The 19,427-nt window shown below is 41.0% G+C and overlaps 2 protein-coding genes across 7 annotated transcripts in view; both read right to left on the reverse strand.

Moving 5' to 3' along the window:
- Window positions 1–8,518, reverse strand: part of DLAT (dihydrolipoamide S-acetyltransferase) — a 31,787-nt gene extending 23,269 nt beyond the window's left edge. The window contains exons 1-6 of the mRNA XM_041770537.1: window positions 7,980–8,518; window positions 7,363–7,464; window positions 6,763–6,887; window positions 6,465–6,618; window positions 3,557–3,683; window positions 1,172–1,359 (exon numbers count right to left, since the gene is read on the reverse strand). Coding sequence (XP_041626471.1) covers window positions 1,172–1,359; window positions 3,557–3,683; window positions 6,465–6,618; window positions 6,763–6,887; window positions 7,363–7,464; window positions 7,980–8,258 — 975 coding nt within the window. The 5' untranslated portion in view covers window positions 8,259–8,518. The remainder of the gene's footprint in view (window positions 1–1,171; window positions 1,360–3,556; window positions 3,684–6,464; window positions 6,619–6,762; window positions 6,888–7,362; window positions 7,465–7,979) is intronic.
- Window positions 8,519–11,042: 2,524 nt separating this feature from the next.
- DIXDC1 (DIX domain containing 1) overlaps window positions 11,043–19,427 on the reverse strand; it is a 71,135-nt gene continuing 62,750 nt past the window's right edge. For all 6 annotated transcript variants that reach the window (XM_041770531.1, XM_041770533.1, XM_041770530.1 and 3 more), the window contains 3 exons: window positions 17,443–17,548; window positions 16,170–16,278; window positions 11,043–14,354 (listed from right to left, as the gene is read on the reverse strand). In XM_041770531.1, the coding sequence (XP_041626465.1) occupies window positions 14,274–14,354; window positions 16,170–16,278; window positions 17,443–17,548 (296 nt within the window). In that variant the 3' untranslated portion in view covers window positions 11,043–14,273. The remainder of the gene's footprint in view (window positions 14,355–16,169; window positions 16,279–17,442; window positions 17,549–19,427) is intronic.

A 19,427-nucleotide genomic window follows, 5' to 3' on the forward strand; every position in this document is an offset into this window, starting at 1 on the left:
TGACTCTAACATCTACAAAAGCCTCGTCATAGTGTTGTCTAGGCCTAGAGTACATACAAATATATTTTAGATATATAATGTATCCTGTACAGCATACAATGACGAGACTAGATTCTAAGCAAAACAAGCCATGTTATGTCAAGGTTCTAATGTACTATAGAAATAAGCTTGACCCACTATCATAAAGGAATACCAAAAGTACAAACAAGTTTGAATGATACATGCCCATTTACATACACATGTATTTTTTACCGTATTGTACTGTAAAATATTGTACTATAAAATAACCGTGAATGTATTTTCTCTCCCTTACAATTTTCTTAATGACATTTTCTCTAGTGTACTTTAAAACTACGGTATACAATATATATCAGATACATATACTATACAAAATATGTGTTGACTATCTACATGGTTGGTAAAGCTTCCAGTCAACAGTAGGCTTTCTCAGTAGTTAAAATTGGGGGGAATACAAAGTCATACACAGATTTTCAAGGGCACGGAATTGGTGCTCCAGATCCCATGTTGTTCATGAACAACTGTATACAGTAACTTCCATTTGCATGCATATCAACACCTCACGCAGAAAAAGAACATGTCACCTCAGCTTTGTTCTCTGCAGGACTCAAGACAGTAGGAAAAAAATAAGCTACAAGGATCCAACAACTATTAGGGGAATGGTGCACTGCCATATACCTTTCAGATCTCCACAAAAGCTCACTATCTCTTTCTTCTTTTTTTTTTTCTTTTAAAGCTCTAAAAAAATTTTTAGGGGTGCCTAGGTGGCTCAGTCGGTTAAGCATCTGCCTCAGCTCAGGTCATGATCCTGAGATTGAGCCTGCATCAGGCTCCCTGCAGAGTAGGGAACCTGCTTCTCCCTTTCCTTCTGCCTGCTGCTCCCCCTGCTTGTGCTCGCTCTCTGTCAAATAAATGAATAAAATCTTAAAAAAAAAATTTTTTTTAAGTAATCTCTATACTCAACTTTGGGCTCAAATTCACAATCCTGAGATCAAGAGTTGCTGGCTGTACCAACTGAGCCAGCTGGGCACCCCAACCATCTTCTTCGTTAAGTCACAGAATCTAGAAGGAACCCAGAATATCATCCAATCTAATCCCTTAATTTAGAGATGAATACGGTTAAGTGTTTGCTCAATTCTAGAAGCATACCTACCGGGGGTGGCGTAGATGGTGGGGCTTGTGGTTTTAAATCAGTTACTTCAGTTGGCCTATAGTCAGCAAATGCTGGTATGTCTTCCTCTTTTTCTACAATGATACAAAGTGGGGTTCCTAGAGGGACATCTCTTGTGCCTTCAGGGATCAAGATTTTTGCCAGGTAACCCTCCTCCTGTACTTCAAAACCTGAAATAGAAAGAAAGACCATGATGGAACTTAAGAAACTCCACTATTCCACCAAACTCAAAGCACAGTTTTAAGTAAAAAAGCTCTTCTCCTTAAGTAGAAACTAGCTATGTAATCTTTTTTGTCATTTAATATCTCTGTGTCTCAGCTTCTTTAGCTACAAATGGGGATAACAATAATACCTATGTCAGAGGTATGTTATAAAAATCATTATTTTCCAAGTACTTAGTACCTGGGACAAAGTAAATAATAAATAGCTGTCAAATAAAACTATGAGAGATTACAGACAGTAATTAGTTCTGAACATTTTCCTAAAAACATCTCTAAGGGAGGCCACTATGCAGACCCACAAGACTCCAAGATGGCATCATCTGTACCAATATAGCATCAATTGTACTGCTAAAAATCAGAACCATATGGATGTTAAATTAAGGGAGCTATTAGAATGGACAGTGATATGGGATTATGCCCTTAAAAGTATCTGTGGAGTTTTTCAAAGAGGTGATATTTGGTATTCAACTAAATATTTCAATGTGAAGAAATAAGGCATTATTAGGGTTTCTGTGGTGTTGACCGCTTACATTTTATACAGTGACTTCTTAGAAAAAACTCAAACACGAAGTGTTACAAAAGTAAAACTAAAAGACAACATTGCAAAGAACAATTTTTGCCTTGCATATCTTGGCTTTCTGTTGTGTTGTGCCCCTCCCTGACAAATACATCTTTGATGAAATCTTCCCTTTATCAATTAAGAATATCCAATAAGGGATCCCTGGGTGGCGCAGTGCTTTGGCGCCTGCCTTTGGCCCAGGGCGCGATCCTGGAGACCCGGGATCGAATCCCACGTCAGGCTCCCGGTGCATGGAGCCTGCTTCTCCCTCTGCCTATGTCTCTGCCTCTCTCTCTCTCTCTCTCTCTCTCTCTCTGTATGACTATCATAAATAAATAATAAAAAAAAATTAAAAAAAAAAATCCAATAAAAGATATGTCAAAAAAAAAAAAAAAAAAAAAGGACTCCAAGGCCACAAGACGGTTTAAAGAATTTGACCAAGGTAATGCTTCTCCAGTGACTAGAGTCTCTAGAATACCATCTCTAGAGCAATTCTTGTATTCAAATTGAAAGGTAAAGCAGATCTATTGTTACCAATGGGTTTTGTTTGTTTCCAACAAACAATCCTTTCTTACAATAAAATCTTTTGGGGATCCCTGGGTGGCGCAGCGGTTTGGCGCCTGCCTTTGGCCCAGGGCGCGATCCTGGAGACCCGGGATCAAATCCCACGTCGGGCTCCCAGTGCATGGAGCCTGCTTCTCCCTCTGCCTATGTCTCTGCCTCTCTCTCTCTCTCTGTGACTATCATAAAATAAATAAATAAAACAAAATAAAATTCAGATTATAAAAAAAATATATAAATAAATAAATAAAATAAAATAAAATCTTTTGGGAGGAATACAATATGCAAAGAGATAAAAAGGTGAAGTTGGGGCAAGGGGTAAGGCGACTAGAGTCTGTTCATTATGTCTCCTTTGTACCAAGGTGCCATCAAGGTATCGTGGGGTTTGAAGAACACAATCTCAAAACCACCATTGCAGAGGATGCCCGGAATTGCCTACTGCATCTTTGGGGACTGGACAACAAAGAAATAGATCTATCTACTAATCTCTAAATATTATAACAAATATAAGATTGTCTAGGTAGTCTTTGTTCTGAGCATAAAAATGAACTGGGAATATATGGAAATGCAGTATGATGTGTGAAAAGATATATATACATATACATACATCCTATCAGTCATTCTCACACTATGAAAGCAATCCAAATCCTGGTTTCAGTTTTACCTCAGTCATTTTAAACTCTGTTATTTTCTTGCCTTGAAAGTAATTTTCTCCTAATTCTTCTTTTCTCCCCCTTGCCCAGTTTAAACAGCAGCAGTGCTGATACAGCTTCTTAATAACATAGTAAGACTCTAGATAAAAATAATCTCTAGGTTGACATATCCTCGATTCATTAAGAGTGCAGTGTGGAACTGACAAACTCCACTAGGCACCCCTGCTGTCATGACATAGCCTGTTCCAGGAAATGAATCCCAAAAATTAAAATTTTTCATGTTATCACTCACTCATTATAGGATAGGACGGCAATCCTCTTCCCTCATTGGAAAACTCAGTGCCTCAACCATTAAGAGCTGAAGAAATCTCACCTATAGTGGCCTTGTCAGTCTCTATCTCTGCCAATAAATCTCCTTCACTTAGCTTCTCACCCACTTTTTTTTCCCATCTCTGAACTGTGCCCATGGTCATGGTAGGAGAGAGGGCAGGAAGAACCACCTGTAGAAACAAACACATATTATTGCTTAATCCTAGGAAGCTGTGGACACAACCGCACTGAGTTAAGCTTCAATAGTTGTAGGTATGATGGTGACTCTGACGATCCAAATCCCCATCTGTCTGATACTCCCATAACAGCCAAGAATCAGTGCTTCAACAGTGGCCCACCAGCTGAATCAACCTCCAAACCTCAAGGTTTATAGTATTAGTGATGCTCTGGCCTCTTCTCTTCCACCAAAGTTAAAAGCAAGGGGTAAGTTAGGAAACAGTTCTTTGTAGATAGTCAAAATTAATTCTTCAATTATATATCTAAGCACAGAGCATCTTTTCATCTTTTTTATCACTTAGATTAAGCTAGAATTTTTCGTTTTCACAAAATGATCTTGGTCTAGACTATTCCATTAAAATTCTGCTGCGCTCTGTACTAGCATCTATCTTTTCACTTAGAGGAACTGCATTTCTCTTAAATTTCCCAAATACCTTTCCAAGATAAGAAAAGAATATTATGAAAAATTATACACCATCAAATTGGACAGCCTAGAAGAAATAGATAAATTACTAGAAACACAAACCTTCCAAAACTAAATCAGAGAGAAACTGAAAATTCGAACAGACTGATCATTAGCAATGAAATTCAATCAGTAATCACAAAACTCCCAACAAACAGAAGTCCAGGACCAGATGCTTCCCGGGTGAATTCTATCAAACATCTAAAGAATCAATACCTTTTCTGCTCAACTATTCCAAAAAAATAAGGAAGAAAAGTTCCAAATTCATTCTATAAGGCCACTATTATACCCTGATACCTAAACCATCAAAAACAAACAAATAAACTACAGGCCATTATCTCTGATAAACATAGACGCAAAAATCCTTAACAAAATATTGGCAAACTGAATCCACCAATATATTTAAAAAATTTACCATAATCAAGGGGACTTACTCCAGGGATGCAAAGGTGGCTCAATATTAACAAATCAATTAGTGTGATATATCACATTAATAAAAGAAAAAATAAAAACCATTATGATCATCTCAATAGATGAAATAAAAAGCATCCGATAAAGTTCAATATTCATTCATGATAAAAACTCAACAAAGTGGGCACAGAGGAAACATACTCAACATAATAAAGCCCTTATTCTTTTTTTTTAAAGATTTTATTTATTTATTAACGAGAAACACAGAGAGGCATAGACATAGAGGGAGAAGCAGGCTCCTCGCAGAGAGCCCAATGTGGGACTCCATCCCTGGACGGGGATATCACGCCCTGAGCCGAAGGCTGACACTCAACCGCTGAACCACTGAGGCATCCTTAATAAAGGCCTAAATGACAAACCTACAGCTTACATCATACTTAATGGTGAAAAACTGAGAGCTTTCCCTTTAAGATCAGGAACAAGGCAAGGATGTCCATTCTCGCTACTTTCATTCAACATAGTCTAGAAGTCCTAGTCACAAGCAATCAGACAAGAAAAAGAAAGAAAAGGCATCCAAATGAAGTCTTCCAAATTGGTAAGGAAGATGTAGAACTTTAACTATTTGCAGGAAAAATAAGCAAATAAAGGAAATAGTCACTTCCATCTCAAAATTTAAACATCAGATTGGCTGATCTCAATGAAACATTGCTTTGCCATTCATATGGCTTGTGTGTCCCCTGAATTTTGGTGCTTATCCAGTTATTATGGGCTTGCTTCTTACTTTTTTTTATATCTAATAGCAATAGGATTATGCCGAGAGAGAAATCACTTCAATTAATGTCTCAGGAAGGAAGGAAAAAGAAGAAAAACTTAGAATTCTAATTAGAAAATATTGCTTTAAAATGTTCTTCTTGTACAGACTTTGTCACCTACATCTACTTCTTAAAAAATCAGAGGAGCCAATAATCTCTATACAGTATCTTAAAAAACAACTAAGACACAACCATTAACACTTGCACACAAAGCTACAGACATAAAATGGAGAGAAATGAAGTATGTCTTATGTAGTGAGATAGACTTTACTGAATAGGATGAAATAAATGTGTGAACCAAACACCACACAAAACTTCACCACAAGTGGCTATTAATAACAGACCATGGAGAAGAACATTATGTCCAAAAAAGAAAATGATTCCTATACAGAAATTTCTACAAATAAACTAAGTGAAAGAAAAGTTTTAGTCTTAATCCTTTAGAAAAAGGCCAGCTGCTTTTTTACCCATTTCCAATATCCAAAACACACAAATATACATGGGATAACCTTAATATCTAATAAGCTGCTGTAGTTTCTTAGAAACAGATTTCACAGAACCAACAGTGATCATATTTAATGCCTTCAGCTCTTCTGTAAATCTTACTTTCACACTTTATTGTCAGTTTCCTCATTTATTAATATTACGGGACTAGTTCACCCACTCTTAGAAAACGAACACCTAATGTCAAAAGAAAACATCAACTGGGGACTTTTATTCTATAGACAACATTTGAGGCCTATTAAACAATTTATTTATACGAGGAGTAGATATAAGTACAAATCATCCTCAAAATCTAATATAATATTCTTGAGTGAGAAATGCCAAGCATTATCCTATCTACCACACTGAGGTTGGAAAAGTTTAAAGGAGACTGTCCAAACTCAAACAACTGACATAATGACTAAGAATAAAATTGTCAATTTTCATGTTTAAATCCCTATTCACTTTCAAATGACAAGAGCTAGACATATTTAATGCCAATTTCCAGAATGAAAGATAATGAATAATAAATTTTCTAGAGCAAATACCCAGATGAGGGGCCTCACCTGCATGTGAGTGGGGTAGGAGCTACCAGGAGCCTGAGCGGGAGGTGTAGGTGGCAAAGTAGGGGCAACAGGGGTTGGTGCTGCGGCTGCTTGTGGGGTAGGTGCTGCGGAGGAATCCAATGTGTAATTTTTAAAGGCCTCAATATCCTCAGGCCTATGGAAGAGAAAGAATGTGTAAGCACAGGAGATTGCAAAGCAGATTTAGCTCAGAAGCCTTTCACTCCTGCTCTCTTAATTCTGGGTCAAAACACTCCACACTAAGCACCCCAGTTCTGCAAATTACCAAGGTACTACTCACTTTTCAACTGTGATACAGATGATCGCTCCAACTGGAACATCTCTGGTACCTTCAGCAACAAGTATCTTTGCCATGTAACACTCCTCCAGGCTCTCAAATCCAACAGTGGCTTTATCCGTTTCAACCTTTTAACAGAAACCAGCAGCTTAAATTTATGCCACCAGTGGGAAATTTATGAGACTGTGCCTAGAATCACACAGTTCAACAGTCATGTGAAGATAAAGCCTCTATTAATAGACCTGAAAGGAATTATTTAAAAAAAAAAAAACCACCTTAGCTAAAAATCAGCCTGGCTAGCTGCTGGCAGGATTATCTAAGCAGTCTCCTCTAACATTAAGTTGTAAAAAAACAAACAAACAAACAAAAAACCCATCTAAGTTTCTTAAGCAAAAGGGGTAGCTACCTATCAGGAAAACTAACAGTTAATTTAACTAAGCCAGTTCCTTCTCATTTCGATATTTTATTTTTATTAAGATTTTATTTATTCATGAGACAAAGAGAGAGGCAGAGACATAGGCAGAGGGAGAAGCAGGATCAACGCAGATCCTCGACCACAGAGCCACCCAGGCATCCCCATTTTCAATATTTTAAACAACTTACCTCTGCAATTAGTTCACCCTCATTGATTTTTTCCCCTTCTTTTTTTTCCCAACGGGCTATGGTGCCTGCCTGCATTGTGGGGGAAAGAGAGGGCAAAGGAACCTGGAGGAGAAAAAGGAGAAACACTAAATTTAAAAAAAAAAAAAAGAAAGGCTAAGCTCTCTCTGTCTGGTTAAATGCTTCATTCAATTGTATTTATTGCAAAGAGCGCACTGAGTCCCCGGTCACACGCTTGGCACTGGGGATAGAAAGGGAGTTGTCGCCACCAGCACCAGAAGCTCTCCAGTGGCAAGGTTCCTGCTCCACGGTCCCGTGGGGCTGACAGAGCACCTAACTCAGCAGACATTCCACAAATAGCCTCAGGTTTGGAGCTCTGCTTTCAATGGAACAGATCAGGGGCGGAAGCCTGGAACTCCTTTCCTTCAATGGAATAAAAAGATGAGCAGAGGTGAGTGAGCTCAAGAGCCAGAGCAGAGCTTGGTTTCGGAGAAGAGACAAACGGTATGTGCCGGGACGGGGACGGAAGATCCCGGAGTCCTCAGAAGGAGGATCCTGAAGCCAAGAAGTCTGCCCTGAAGGACAAACGGGGTCCGGAGAAGGGCAGGTCCGGGGCTCACCTTCTGATGCGGGGGCAGGCTATAGCAGCGGCGGCCGGACGACCCCAGCAGCTGCAGCAGGAGGCGATTCCTCTGCGTCGCCCACGAGCCGAGGCTCCAGCTGCAGAGTGCCCGGACCCCGCCGGACCCCGCAGTCCCACTACTGCAACGAGCCGGGGCCGCGCCAGCGCGCGAGGTCACGCGCGGAGCTCCCGGCTCCTCCCGCAAGGCCGCCCTCGGAACCGCGAATCCTGCCCTCGGGGCCGCATTCCGGGCCCGCCGAGCACAGACGCGCCACATAGTGCCAGCAACCCCCACACCCCGAGACCAACGCCGTCTCCGGAGTGACCTCTCCGAGAGCAGGGCGCCGCTGCCGTCAGCCGCGCCGCGCCGCCGCACATTGTCGTAAAACGGGCTCCAAAGCTTCACCGCACCCCGCCCCAGGCCAGGAGGGGGTGGGACGTCCGTCGGCCCTTCCTCCCGCGAGTAGGGGAGAGGGTGGCCGCGGCGGAGCGCAGCGGGGGCGGCCCGGGAGCCGACGCTGGCGCAAGCCTGGGCGCGGAGAGGAGTGGAAGTTGGAGGGGTCCTCGGAAAGGCATCGCAGGGCGGGAAGGGCGCGGCCGAGAGGAGGGGCGGGGCCTACGAGGTGGCGAGAGCCGTGCGGCTGCGGGCCGAGGGGTCGGAGAGGTGGGCTGAGGGGAGGGGCCGAGCTTGGAGGAGCGCGGGAAGGCGGCGGAGGCCTAGGGCGGCCGGCGCGGGTGGCCCGCCGGGTGTGGGGCCTCGCTCGGCGCCGCTGGTAGGTTGCCGAGGTTTAGCTTCAGGTTTGTAGCAGCACCGCACGTCGGAGTGAAGCCGGGCTCCCCAGGCGGATGGCGTGAAGGGCAGCCGAGCGGAAGACTCCTTCCCCCCACGGAGGTGTGCCCGAGCGGGACTAGGCATATGCCTTGGAGGAGGATGCTCGTTTACAGGACAGATTTGCGTTTCTCATTTCCTGTCGAAAGCTTTGTTATGCTTGCGGTGACGAGCACAAGGCAGACCCGTAAGCCCTCGTGAGAGCAAGGATCAAGTCTCTGGTTCCTCGGTGTCTCCGCAGGCTTTAGTCTATGGTATCCGGTAAATACTGGAGGTTAAGGGCGGTTCGTTTGAATTAATAAACGAGAAGTTATCGTCAGCCATTTGTTAGGTTTACCCCTCTTGTGGGGTCATCATGCTATAGTAAGCACAAAATACCTCATTTCTGACCTGAGGGTGACATTAGGAGGAAGCACGTGCTGTATTTTTATCTCCCAAGTCCCCAGTGTACAGATGGTCATAGGACACCAAGAACAGAAGAAATAGGAAAAACCAACGTGTCAAAACATGTTCGGTCTTGCTAGTCATGAAACATTTGGAAAATCAAAACAACCTCGAGGCACTATTTCATACCTATTAAAGTAGTAAACTTTAAAAAAGCAAAAACCCAGTATTCATGAGATTGCAGATTGAGTGGACCCAATACAGTGGTGTTTTTTTTTTTTTTTTTTTTAGATGGCAGTGTAAGAAGTGGCAGACTGGGGGAAAATGTTTACATCTTTCCCCAAAATTCTATTCTAGTACCCTTAAAGCATTCAGAACAAGGTTAAAAACCATTCTGGTGTCTTTATAAGCAAAAAGAACTGGATAAACCTAACTCTCCAAAAATGAGGAAAGTTTAAGCAGTCACAGCTGCCTAACAAAGTAATATGTAGGCAATACAACTGAGAAAACTTCCAGATTAAATAGAAAGGCACATTTGAAATTCTAAGAGTAGAGCAATTATATTACAAGTATGTAAAGCAATTTAATGAATAACAACTGGAAGAATAATTGTGATCAGTGAGAGGGCTTATACTGTAACTTTATAAATTATTATGAAAATGTTTCAACGATTTTGAATTGACCAGAGTATCTCACTACTTCCGATGTATTTGAGTTTGATAACTATCTAATAAATTAGCCTTTGGATGATACAATCTTCAGTTTTCTGTTCACTTAGGTAGGCTTGTGTAAACCTTGGTTGGCATTTTGAATATACTTTTGACAGGTGTAGCTAAATCACAGGAGGGCACAGGTCAAACAGTCCAGGGTAGTAAGTTTACCCTAGAGGCAGGCGAGGAAATCTTAGGTTTCATCAAAACAGCCCTGAGAGAATGAACTGAACTCTCATAAACAGATTGGGTAACAATTTAAGGAAAAGGAAGGCTCAAGACTCTAAGGTTTAAAGTAGACTTGTAGAATGGTGACAACCAATAGAAAAAGAGTAGATGGGGGCAGCCCCGGTGGCACAGTGGTTTGGCACCACCTGCAGCCCAGGGTGTGATCCTGGAGACCCGGGATCGAGTCCCATGTCCGGCTCCTGCATGGAGCCTGCTTCTCCCTCTGCCTGTGTCTCTGCCTCTCTCTCTCTCTCTCTCTGTGTCTCTATGAATAAATAAAATCTTAAAAAAAAAAAAAAGAAAAAGAGTAGATGGAAAGAGAAATTAGTGTATAACAAAAGATTCTGAGTTAAGCTCTTTACATATTTAATTTTAACATAATAACCCGCTTAAAATGGCTTGTTATTAATAGTTGAAAATGTGTAATTGCAAGTCAAGAGAAAGCCCAGGACTAAAAACGTAGATATATAAAACATTTAAATTGAAGTGATAAATGAAGCTGACCTAAGTTTTTAGAAAGGCAGCTTTCAAATTAATTTGGAAATTCTGTTTCTTTTAAATACACATTTCTGAAAGTCTGTCTAGTTCATGTTTCTTGCTTTTGCATTCAAGACTTTTGTCATACGGTTTGTACTCAGGCTCTTACTTGTTTGCATGTTTATACATAATTTCAAAAGTAGTGTTAAATCAATGAATTTTCTTTGACAATAATAATGTGTTTTGTGCTTCTATTTGAAATACCAATGGTAAAATATCTATAGCAATAAAGTAATCCTTATCTCTGCTCTCCAGGTAGTGAGTAAACAACCGCTACCAGGGAGATCACTTGAGGAAATTGACTTTCACTAAATGTAAATGGCTTTGCTGATTAATTTCAGTCAATCAACACAGGTGAAAATGATTAATGGTATTTAGTTTGCAAACTCCATTTTATTCATGGTTTGTTTCTGCTTTTTTAAATTAGTTCACAAATCTGGTACATACAGGCAGTTAAAACTGGTTATCACTGATAATCAGAAGCCTCTGGTATACAACACAGTCTTCATGAAAACAAAACAGGGAGAATGCATGGTGGTAATCTCTATGAAAGCAAAGGTTGCAAACATCCATGTTTCTAAGAAAATATAACTTTACATATATATTTTAAGCAAGCTATACCTCTTACATAAATTCAGACAATAGGAGTGTGCAATCATAATGCTTATTTTATGGAAAAAATGAAAATTATAATTATGACATAAATGCTCTTAAGTAATTAGAGTCCTCTTGAATTGGATGTAGAACATACAGGTATTTTCCCTAATTTACAACCATCCTGGTCAAAAGAGCTGAAATGTTAAGCAGTAAGTAGGAATAAGTAGGAATGCCATTAACAAGTAAATTTATCCCAAATTCTTTAGGTACAAATTGTAAAATGTTCCAATTCCAGCTAATTTAAGGAACTGAGTGTGAATAGTTGTCAGTTTTTAAATGATGACTTCTGAAGGAATTGGGCTTTCTTCTAAACTAATTTTTGTGAGAGGATCATTTTTTTAAAATCTCCCAGAGTTGAGAGGTTATTTTATGAACTCTAAACATTCTAGTTCCTTAGTTTTTTCAAAGAAATAGAATTTCAAGGTCAGGATGGACTGTCCCACACAAATGTCACCAGGGGTCAATACTCTGAGTAAGTCAAGAGGCTTCGAGTGCAGCCATAGTGTAACAAATAGTACTCTCTTCAAACCAAAAGGAACCAATGCACCTGCTTCCTCAGGAGGTTCCTGCCTTTAGAAACTGGAATGGGGATTACCCACACATTGTACACAAGAATTACTGGAGTGACATCCTGTGATGGGGTGTTTAGTTATTACATGGCATATGAGAATTAATGAGCTAAAGGGGAAAAATGACTTCATTCTCTCCCCGGAACTCAACTTCAGCTTTTTGTGGAGGCACTACAGCCATGCAGCTCCTCTTCCAAAGGACAGAGATATAAAAGCCAAATAAGGCAGAGGACTTTGACATTTTTCTCTCATTTAATTTTCTCTGAAAAGCTAAATTCTACATAATGCTAAGAATGTTTGCTCAAAGAAAACTGACGAATAAAAACTAACTTAAATATTCAAGATAAATTGTACTGGAAACACAATAACAAATTTTGGCCTGATAACCCTCATGCTGTCTTATAGCAAAACACTAAAATTCATGCAACAGAGAAGTTGGTGACATGAGGACTTTTTCTCCAGACTTCCTGAGGGGGGCGGGGGGGGGGGGTTCAGAATATCCTACTTTCTTCTGTTTGCTTTCATAATGAATTATTCTTCCTTTATGACTGACTTTCCCAAACTTTCCCAGTCATTTCTGCTAAGAAATTCAGTAGAAGATCAGGTAAACTTACTGAAGGATATCACATCTTTTGAGCTCCTTCTGTCTGCTAGAGGAGCAATCAAATAGATTACATAAAACTACCTCCACAACCAAAATGGCAGGTAGAATTAGAACCAGGAGTTGTCATTAGTATACTTGTAATAAAATAAAGCTTGTTCTGAAACCACAAGGGCTAAGAAGAGAAGAGCCTGTATAAAAGCTACTGGGTTCTCTAGAAAATGGGTACAGTATACAGAATGTGAGGACATATGGAACTCACACTCAAGTTATAAAAATAGACATGGTTCTCAGACAAAAAGCAAATGGGTACAAAAGAATTTTCCAAACATGAAATATTTTTAAAAGATACATCTATATAAAACAACAAAATGTCATTTCAGAGCTCCAATGAGTAGTGTGTTGAAATAGCTGGAAAGAGAGATGAACTAGAGACAGACAGGTCAAGAACCCAGAAATGACTTGTCTGACTCTTCTGGTTGGCAGTGTACATTGGTGGTCACAGGCCGACTGCTTTTGGGAATGAATGTGTGTGTGTGTGTCTGTATGGCTGATTAGTTGATGGTGCTTTGTAAATGACTGAGAAAACCCAAGTTATTAAGTAATCTCTGGAAGTTTAACTCTTCATTTACCTTCTACACTTGACAATGTTGCACATGAGAAAGGATTCTAGGGTTGTTTTTTTTTTTTTAACCCAGAATCAACCCTGCCATTCACAACTCATGCACCATGCCCCATGGTTCCTATTGTGCCCTAAAGGATCAATCTAGACTAAATATATAATAGAAAATAACTTGAAATGAAGAGGGGCAGACCAGTAACTCATGCTCAGTACTCCTAAATCACAAATACTGAAATTAATGGTCTGTCTCCTTTTGACTGCAAAGGAGATGCCATGAGCTAAAGTCATGAGAGAAAGAAAGTCAAGAAAATATGGGTAGCAGCACCTTTCCATACCCGCCTGGATTTTAAAGGAGATTTTAACTCCTCATTCCTTTCAAACACAAAGTTCATCAGTTGGAAGGGGGAAAAAATGGCTCTACAGTGAAAGAGTCCCCAGGGAAAACTAGCAGTACATGAAATGTGCCCTCTGTGGGCTAAAGGACAGTTGCAGAACCAGTTAAGACACAAGAGGCAACCCAAGGTCTCACTTCGTCATGGTTTTAGCACAGTATAGCACAATATGGGCAGCCCTTTTTCTATCCAATCAACAGTTCAGCACCATCCATGTCCAGTCAAAAAAATTCCTGAAGAGTGGGCTTTCATCTTTGGTACCACTTCATGAGTTACTCTTGGTTTGCAATAGCTGCAAAGAAGCAAAAAAGCTGGTACCTTTGCCTTGTCTGTGAGTACAAATGCTGGGACTCTGATTGCTGCAACCATTGAGGCCAATTAAAAGAATACTGTAACACACAGGAGAGATGCATCCGATTCCCAGGTTCCAGATAATAGCAGCCATGCCCCTATTGGAGCGAGATCATCCATTCCCATTGGTTAAGGCCTTCGGTTTGTTGTCCTCAGAGTAGAATAAAACACTGTGTTCCCACGGACAAGGAACTCCAGATGAACCCATGGTCTACAGTTGGACAGGGATTTTAAATACCACATATGCCAGGCACAGAAATAGTACTGGCTTGAGGCTGTCACACTTGGAGAAGCTTCTGTTTTGGCAGCACGAACTAGAAACTTCTTCGTGTATTCTGGTTTCAGTCTTCTTTCCTGAGTGAAACAGCCAGGGGGTACCAAGTTCCATCAGCCCCCAATACAATACTCAGCATTAATTCTCTCCATGGTCTTCTTCCACCCAGGCTACAATTTTCCCTTCCCATCCAGGGATGGCATCATCATCGTGGAAAACCTAGAGGAAGAAAAGGAAAAGCCACAGTGAAGAAATAAATAAGATAGGGAGTCTCACCAGACAGCTGCTGCTGATAAAAGTAAGAGCTCAACACAAAGGATAAGAGGAAAGCCTTAAGTTAGAGTCTATGTTCCTTTGGTTTCATCCCTAAAATTATAACTAAATGTATATATATAAAATTTTTGATATGTGTAATAGGTTTTTTTTTTAATTTTTTTTAAATTTTATTTATTTATGATAGGCACACAGTGAGAGAGAGAGAAGCAGAGACATAGGCAGAGGGAGAAGCAGGCTCCATGCACCGGGAGCCCGACGTGGGATTCGATCCCGGGTCTCCAGGATCGCGCCCCGGGCCAAAGGCAGGCGCCAAACTGCTGCGCCACCCAGGGATCCCGGTGTAATAGGTTATTATACTGTACTTTGTATAACAGACTATTAGGTTATATATGTTATATATAATATGTATTGTAATGTATTATATTATTATATATTATTAAAATTATGTAATATATATTCTTAGTTCCACATATGTGAATTGGTAAAAGCATCCCTAACCCTGCTTTGCTTATAGAGATTGACTGGAATTAGTAAATTACTAAACATACAGCACTCTATGGTTCTTAGGAGAGAGCAGTATCATAAACATTACAAAAATGAGAAAGGGTAAAATTTTGGTCCTAGGTGTTGTAAAGGGTTAGAAAGGAGGCCAAAAGAACAGGCAGTTCTTTTGATTCATTCATTCAATTAATTTTCTAAGTGACTAATAGAACAGGGCTATTAAAGGGTTTCAGTACAGAAATATTTATGAAATAAAACATTGGTTTTAATCGCAACGCAAGCACTTGAATATGTCAGAACCCAGAACTCTCTTCCCTGTATTTGGCAGACAGATTATAAAGAGAAACACAAGGCTAAGAAAAACAGTCAAGGAGCTGAGAATATGCATAGGTGACTTCCCAGAAGTTCCTCATTTTCATTATGTGAGAAACTACCATCACAACATACAGTTCCATATACTCATGCCTGTTTTATTTTGCTCAACATAAACAGAAAAGTTTTTTTTTTAAAGGTTTTATTTATTATTCATGACAGACACAGAGAGAGTGAGAGGCAGAGACACAGGCAGAGGGAGAGGCAGGCTCCATGCAGGGAGCCCAACGTGGGACTCGATCCCGATCTCCAGGATCACATCCTGGGCTGCAGGCGGCACTAAATCGCTGGGCCACTGGGGCTGCCCAAGTTTTTTTTTTTTTTTTTAATAAAAGTTTTTTTTTTTAAGATTTTATTTATTTGTTTATTCATGAGAGACACAGAGAAAGAGAGAGAGACACAGAGAGAGAGAGAGGCAGAGACACAGGCAGAAGGAGAAGCAGGCTCCATGAAGGGAGCCTAACGTGGGTCAGGTCTCCAGGATCACACCCTGGGCTGAAGGTGGCACTAAACCACTGAGCCACCCAGGCTGCCTAGCAGAAAAGTTTCTAAGATTTGGCTACAGGTCGAGAAGGGACCTCAAAGCCAAGCCTTTGTTCAAGTGTTATGTCCTTTTTTTTTTCTTCACTAACAAAACTCCTTTTTAAAAATTATTTATCCCAGTTTGGTCAAAGTGATTTAAGTCCTTGAACTGAAGAAGCTGCCCACTCCTTGTGCAATTCCCTGACTGCTTCAGTCTGGAATAATAAGACTGGTCTGAGGCTCAGGAAGCTCCTCTGACCTGGTTAGGGAACTCAGGTACTCCTGGTCCTAGTCCCTGAGGAGGAGGCTCTGGGGTTCAGTAATCACCATTAATACCACCCAGACTCCCCAGGGATTCTGTACCTCCTCTTTGACAGTGCCAAACTCAGGATCCAGCGCTTTGAAGTGATACCGGTGATTTCCCTCCCGGTCAATAGCTGCTTTAAAATCCTTCAGTGTCACCTCCCCCAACCTGCAACAAAGGGCAAGAGCACTGAAACAGACTATTTATCAATAGGTTGGGAAGATGAGACGTTAGCTTTATTTTTTTTTTTTTAAGATTTTATTTACTTATTCATGAGAAACACAGAAAGGCAGAGACATAGGCAGAAGGAGAAGCAGGCTGCCTATGGGGAGCCTGATGCGTGGGGATCAATCCCAGGACCCTGGGATCAGGACCTGAACCAAAGGCAGATGCTCAACCACTGAGCCACCCAGGTGCCCCAAGATGTTAGCTTTAAACCCAAGCCCCTGCCAAAGACTCTCCAGGAAGAAATGGCATGGCCTTATTAGGTCCCTGCTGCTGAGAACCCAGACAATTCTGGGACGGCAGAGGTTAGGGAGCCACCAGGAATGAATGGGAACAGCATTGGGGTGATCTGATAATTTAAAATATATTTTTTTGTTTCAGCAGCAGCCAGATCACTTTTCTCTGTTTTACTATGGAAATAAGACATAATAAGGTCTCTGAAGTTTGTTGAACCATCAGTATGTTGAACTATCAATATATCTAAGTTCTCTTGATCTCCTTCTTGGCAACAATATTCCTTTCTCTAGGCTGGTGGTAGTTAAATCAGATGTTATCATCTTTATCCTTCCAGCTTCAGAAAGCTCTTCTCTAGCCCAGATCAACTAAGCAAACACCCCAGGAAACGGACATCCTATGACCTTTCTCAGTAGTTGGTTCCAGAGTTTAAAAAATCTTTCTTTCAAAGCCATTTACCTTACAAGGGAGTATAAATGAATGTTTGAGGGCTTTTAACATGAATTCTCAATTGCTTAGATGCAGTCATCAAACAGTACTAAGATCAATGAGTGATACCCCTGGAGGGCCAGGCTGCTAGCAATCCATGGCTAGCAACAGGAGGTATTGTGAGCCTTTAAAAAACTATTTTGCCTAACTTGGAACATATTTGTATATCAGAATCGGGAGCACCATTCTTGTGTCTCTACCTAGCAGCAGATCGTGTGATTTGTCTCTTGGAATGCCACTGGTGGTAACACTGAAACTAGAATCCCAACTTGAATGCTTCCTACACTGTACTGTTTCTCAAACACCTCAGCTCCTTCATTGGGCAGTAACTAATGGTTCTGCCTCCTTTCCTTTTTAAGACAAATAGCGATTTCAGAATCTTACCTCTTTGGTATATTGACCATGAAGGGTGTAAGTGACCGGTCAGTGAAGTAGAGCACTTTAGTGCAGGTGCTGCTGACAGCTGGCGAGCTCTGTGAGTGAGGCAACTCTGCAATCAAAAGAGAGACAGTGGTCAGAACTTAATTTGCTCCCAACCACCCTCATTTCCAGTTATTCAAAGTGTCTCAGGAGAATGAAGCCGCCTGAGGTCACAGCACAGCTTTCACACCATTGCAAAACACCAACCATGTCCACAGGGTGTGATCACACAGGGAGTCACCACTAGGGCCATGAAACATGGAGGTGCTTTGAACATGGACACTATCATGAGGCCATCATTTCTCACCCATTCCAGGTATTCCTACCAGGGCACAACAAGTGTCCTGACAGAGGCTGTTGCTCAGAGTCAAAAGAGGTCAAAGAAGCCAAGCAAGATTTCAACTAAGAAGAATGGACACAGCAGAAAATGCAGATACTGCCAACATTTAGACAGTGGTAGAGAATGCTCACGCGATTCATGAAAAGAGAAATAAGCAGGAACAGGGATCACAGAGCAAAGTAACCTTAGAAACCCAGAGTCCAAGGGACTTCATGCTTCCATTGTAAAAGGCACAAGACCTACTTTATCCCTTGGCTACACAGGATCTATATGTGTTGGTCCCATGGTTTGTTCTTTTTTTTTTTTTTTTTTTTTTTTAAGATTTATTTATTTATTCCAGAGAAAGAGAAAGAGAGAGAGGAGGGGCAAAGGGAGAAGGAGAAAGAATCCTCAAGGAGACTCCCCGCTAAGCACAGAGCCTGATGTGGGGCTTGGTCCCAGGACCCTGAGATCATGACCTGAGCCCAAACCAAGAGTCAACTGCTTAACTGACTGAGCCACCCAGGCACCCTGGTCCCATGGTTTTTAACTCAAACTCCTTGGTCTACATCTTGTCTCTACATTTTTTTACAGGTACTTATAGAAAATTTTAATTAATGAGTACTTACAATTATGCTTTTTTTTTTTTTAAGATTTTACTTATTCATGAGAGACAGAGAAAGAAAGAGAGAGAGAGAGAGAGAGAGAGAGAGAGAGAGGCAGGCAGAGGGAGAAGCAGGCTTCCTTGCAGGGAGCCCGACATGGGACTCGATCCCAGGACCCCAGGATCATGGCCTGAGACAAAGGCAGACACTCAACCACTGAGCCACCCAGGCACCCTGATTATGCTTTTAATAAGAGAAAAGACTAATTAGAAATTTTTATCATAAGAACCAACAAACAATAATTATTGTATCTTATAACCTAATTGATATAATTTTTTATATAATTGTTATAATATTAAAATCTCCCCTGCCATTCTACCTTCATATATTTTCTTGACTTATTCTAGGCCTTTCAACATCCCTTGTCCTATTTGAGTCTACTCTTGAGTAGATATTGATCGACTCTTAACAGTATTTTTCTTGCTTTTGTGGACGTCTTATAATTTCTTACTGAATGTCAGACATCACGTGTACGACAGTAGAGAGGGACTTAAAAAATGTTTATGCTTAGAAAATGGGCACACTGCTTGTTCTGCTAGGCCATTACTAGGGATGGTTCATCTAGACTGGAATTGAGATGGGACTGGGATTTTTGTTAAGGTTACCTTCAGTGTACCACCAATCATCCTTGAATTCTAGTTATGTTTAGGTGGCTGGTTGCTGGAGGGTTTTTCTTCAGTGTTCCTGTTCCACCTTCAGCTTTTGACTTTACTTGTGTGCCTATACCTGAGTCAATCTCTCTACACTTTTGCCCCCCTCCCCCCGCCCCAGCAGACTACTATTGCTTATTGTACAGTGTTTGCACACCCAGTGGCCGGGGATGAGGGGAGCTTCCCTGTGGTCATATTCCAACCTTGTCTTGAGGGTGGGGCTTTCAGAGTGATCCTATCCTTCCCCCAAGGGTAGGCAACTTCTAAAGATCTGAGCCCAAGGCAATAGCCTACCATTCTTCCAGGAGCAGACAG

This window comes from Vulpes lagopus, chromosome 10, assembly GCF_018345385.1.
Source record: "Vulpes lagopus strain Blue_001 chromosome 10, ASM1834538v1, whole genome shotgun sequence".
Classification (NCBI taxonomy): Eukaryota; Metazoa; Chordata; class Mammalia; order Carnivora; family Canidae; genus Vulpes; species Vulpes lagopus.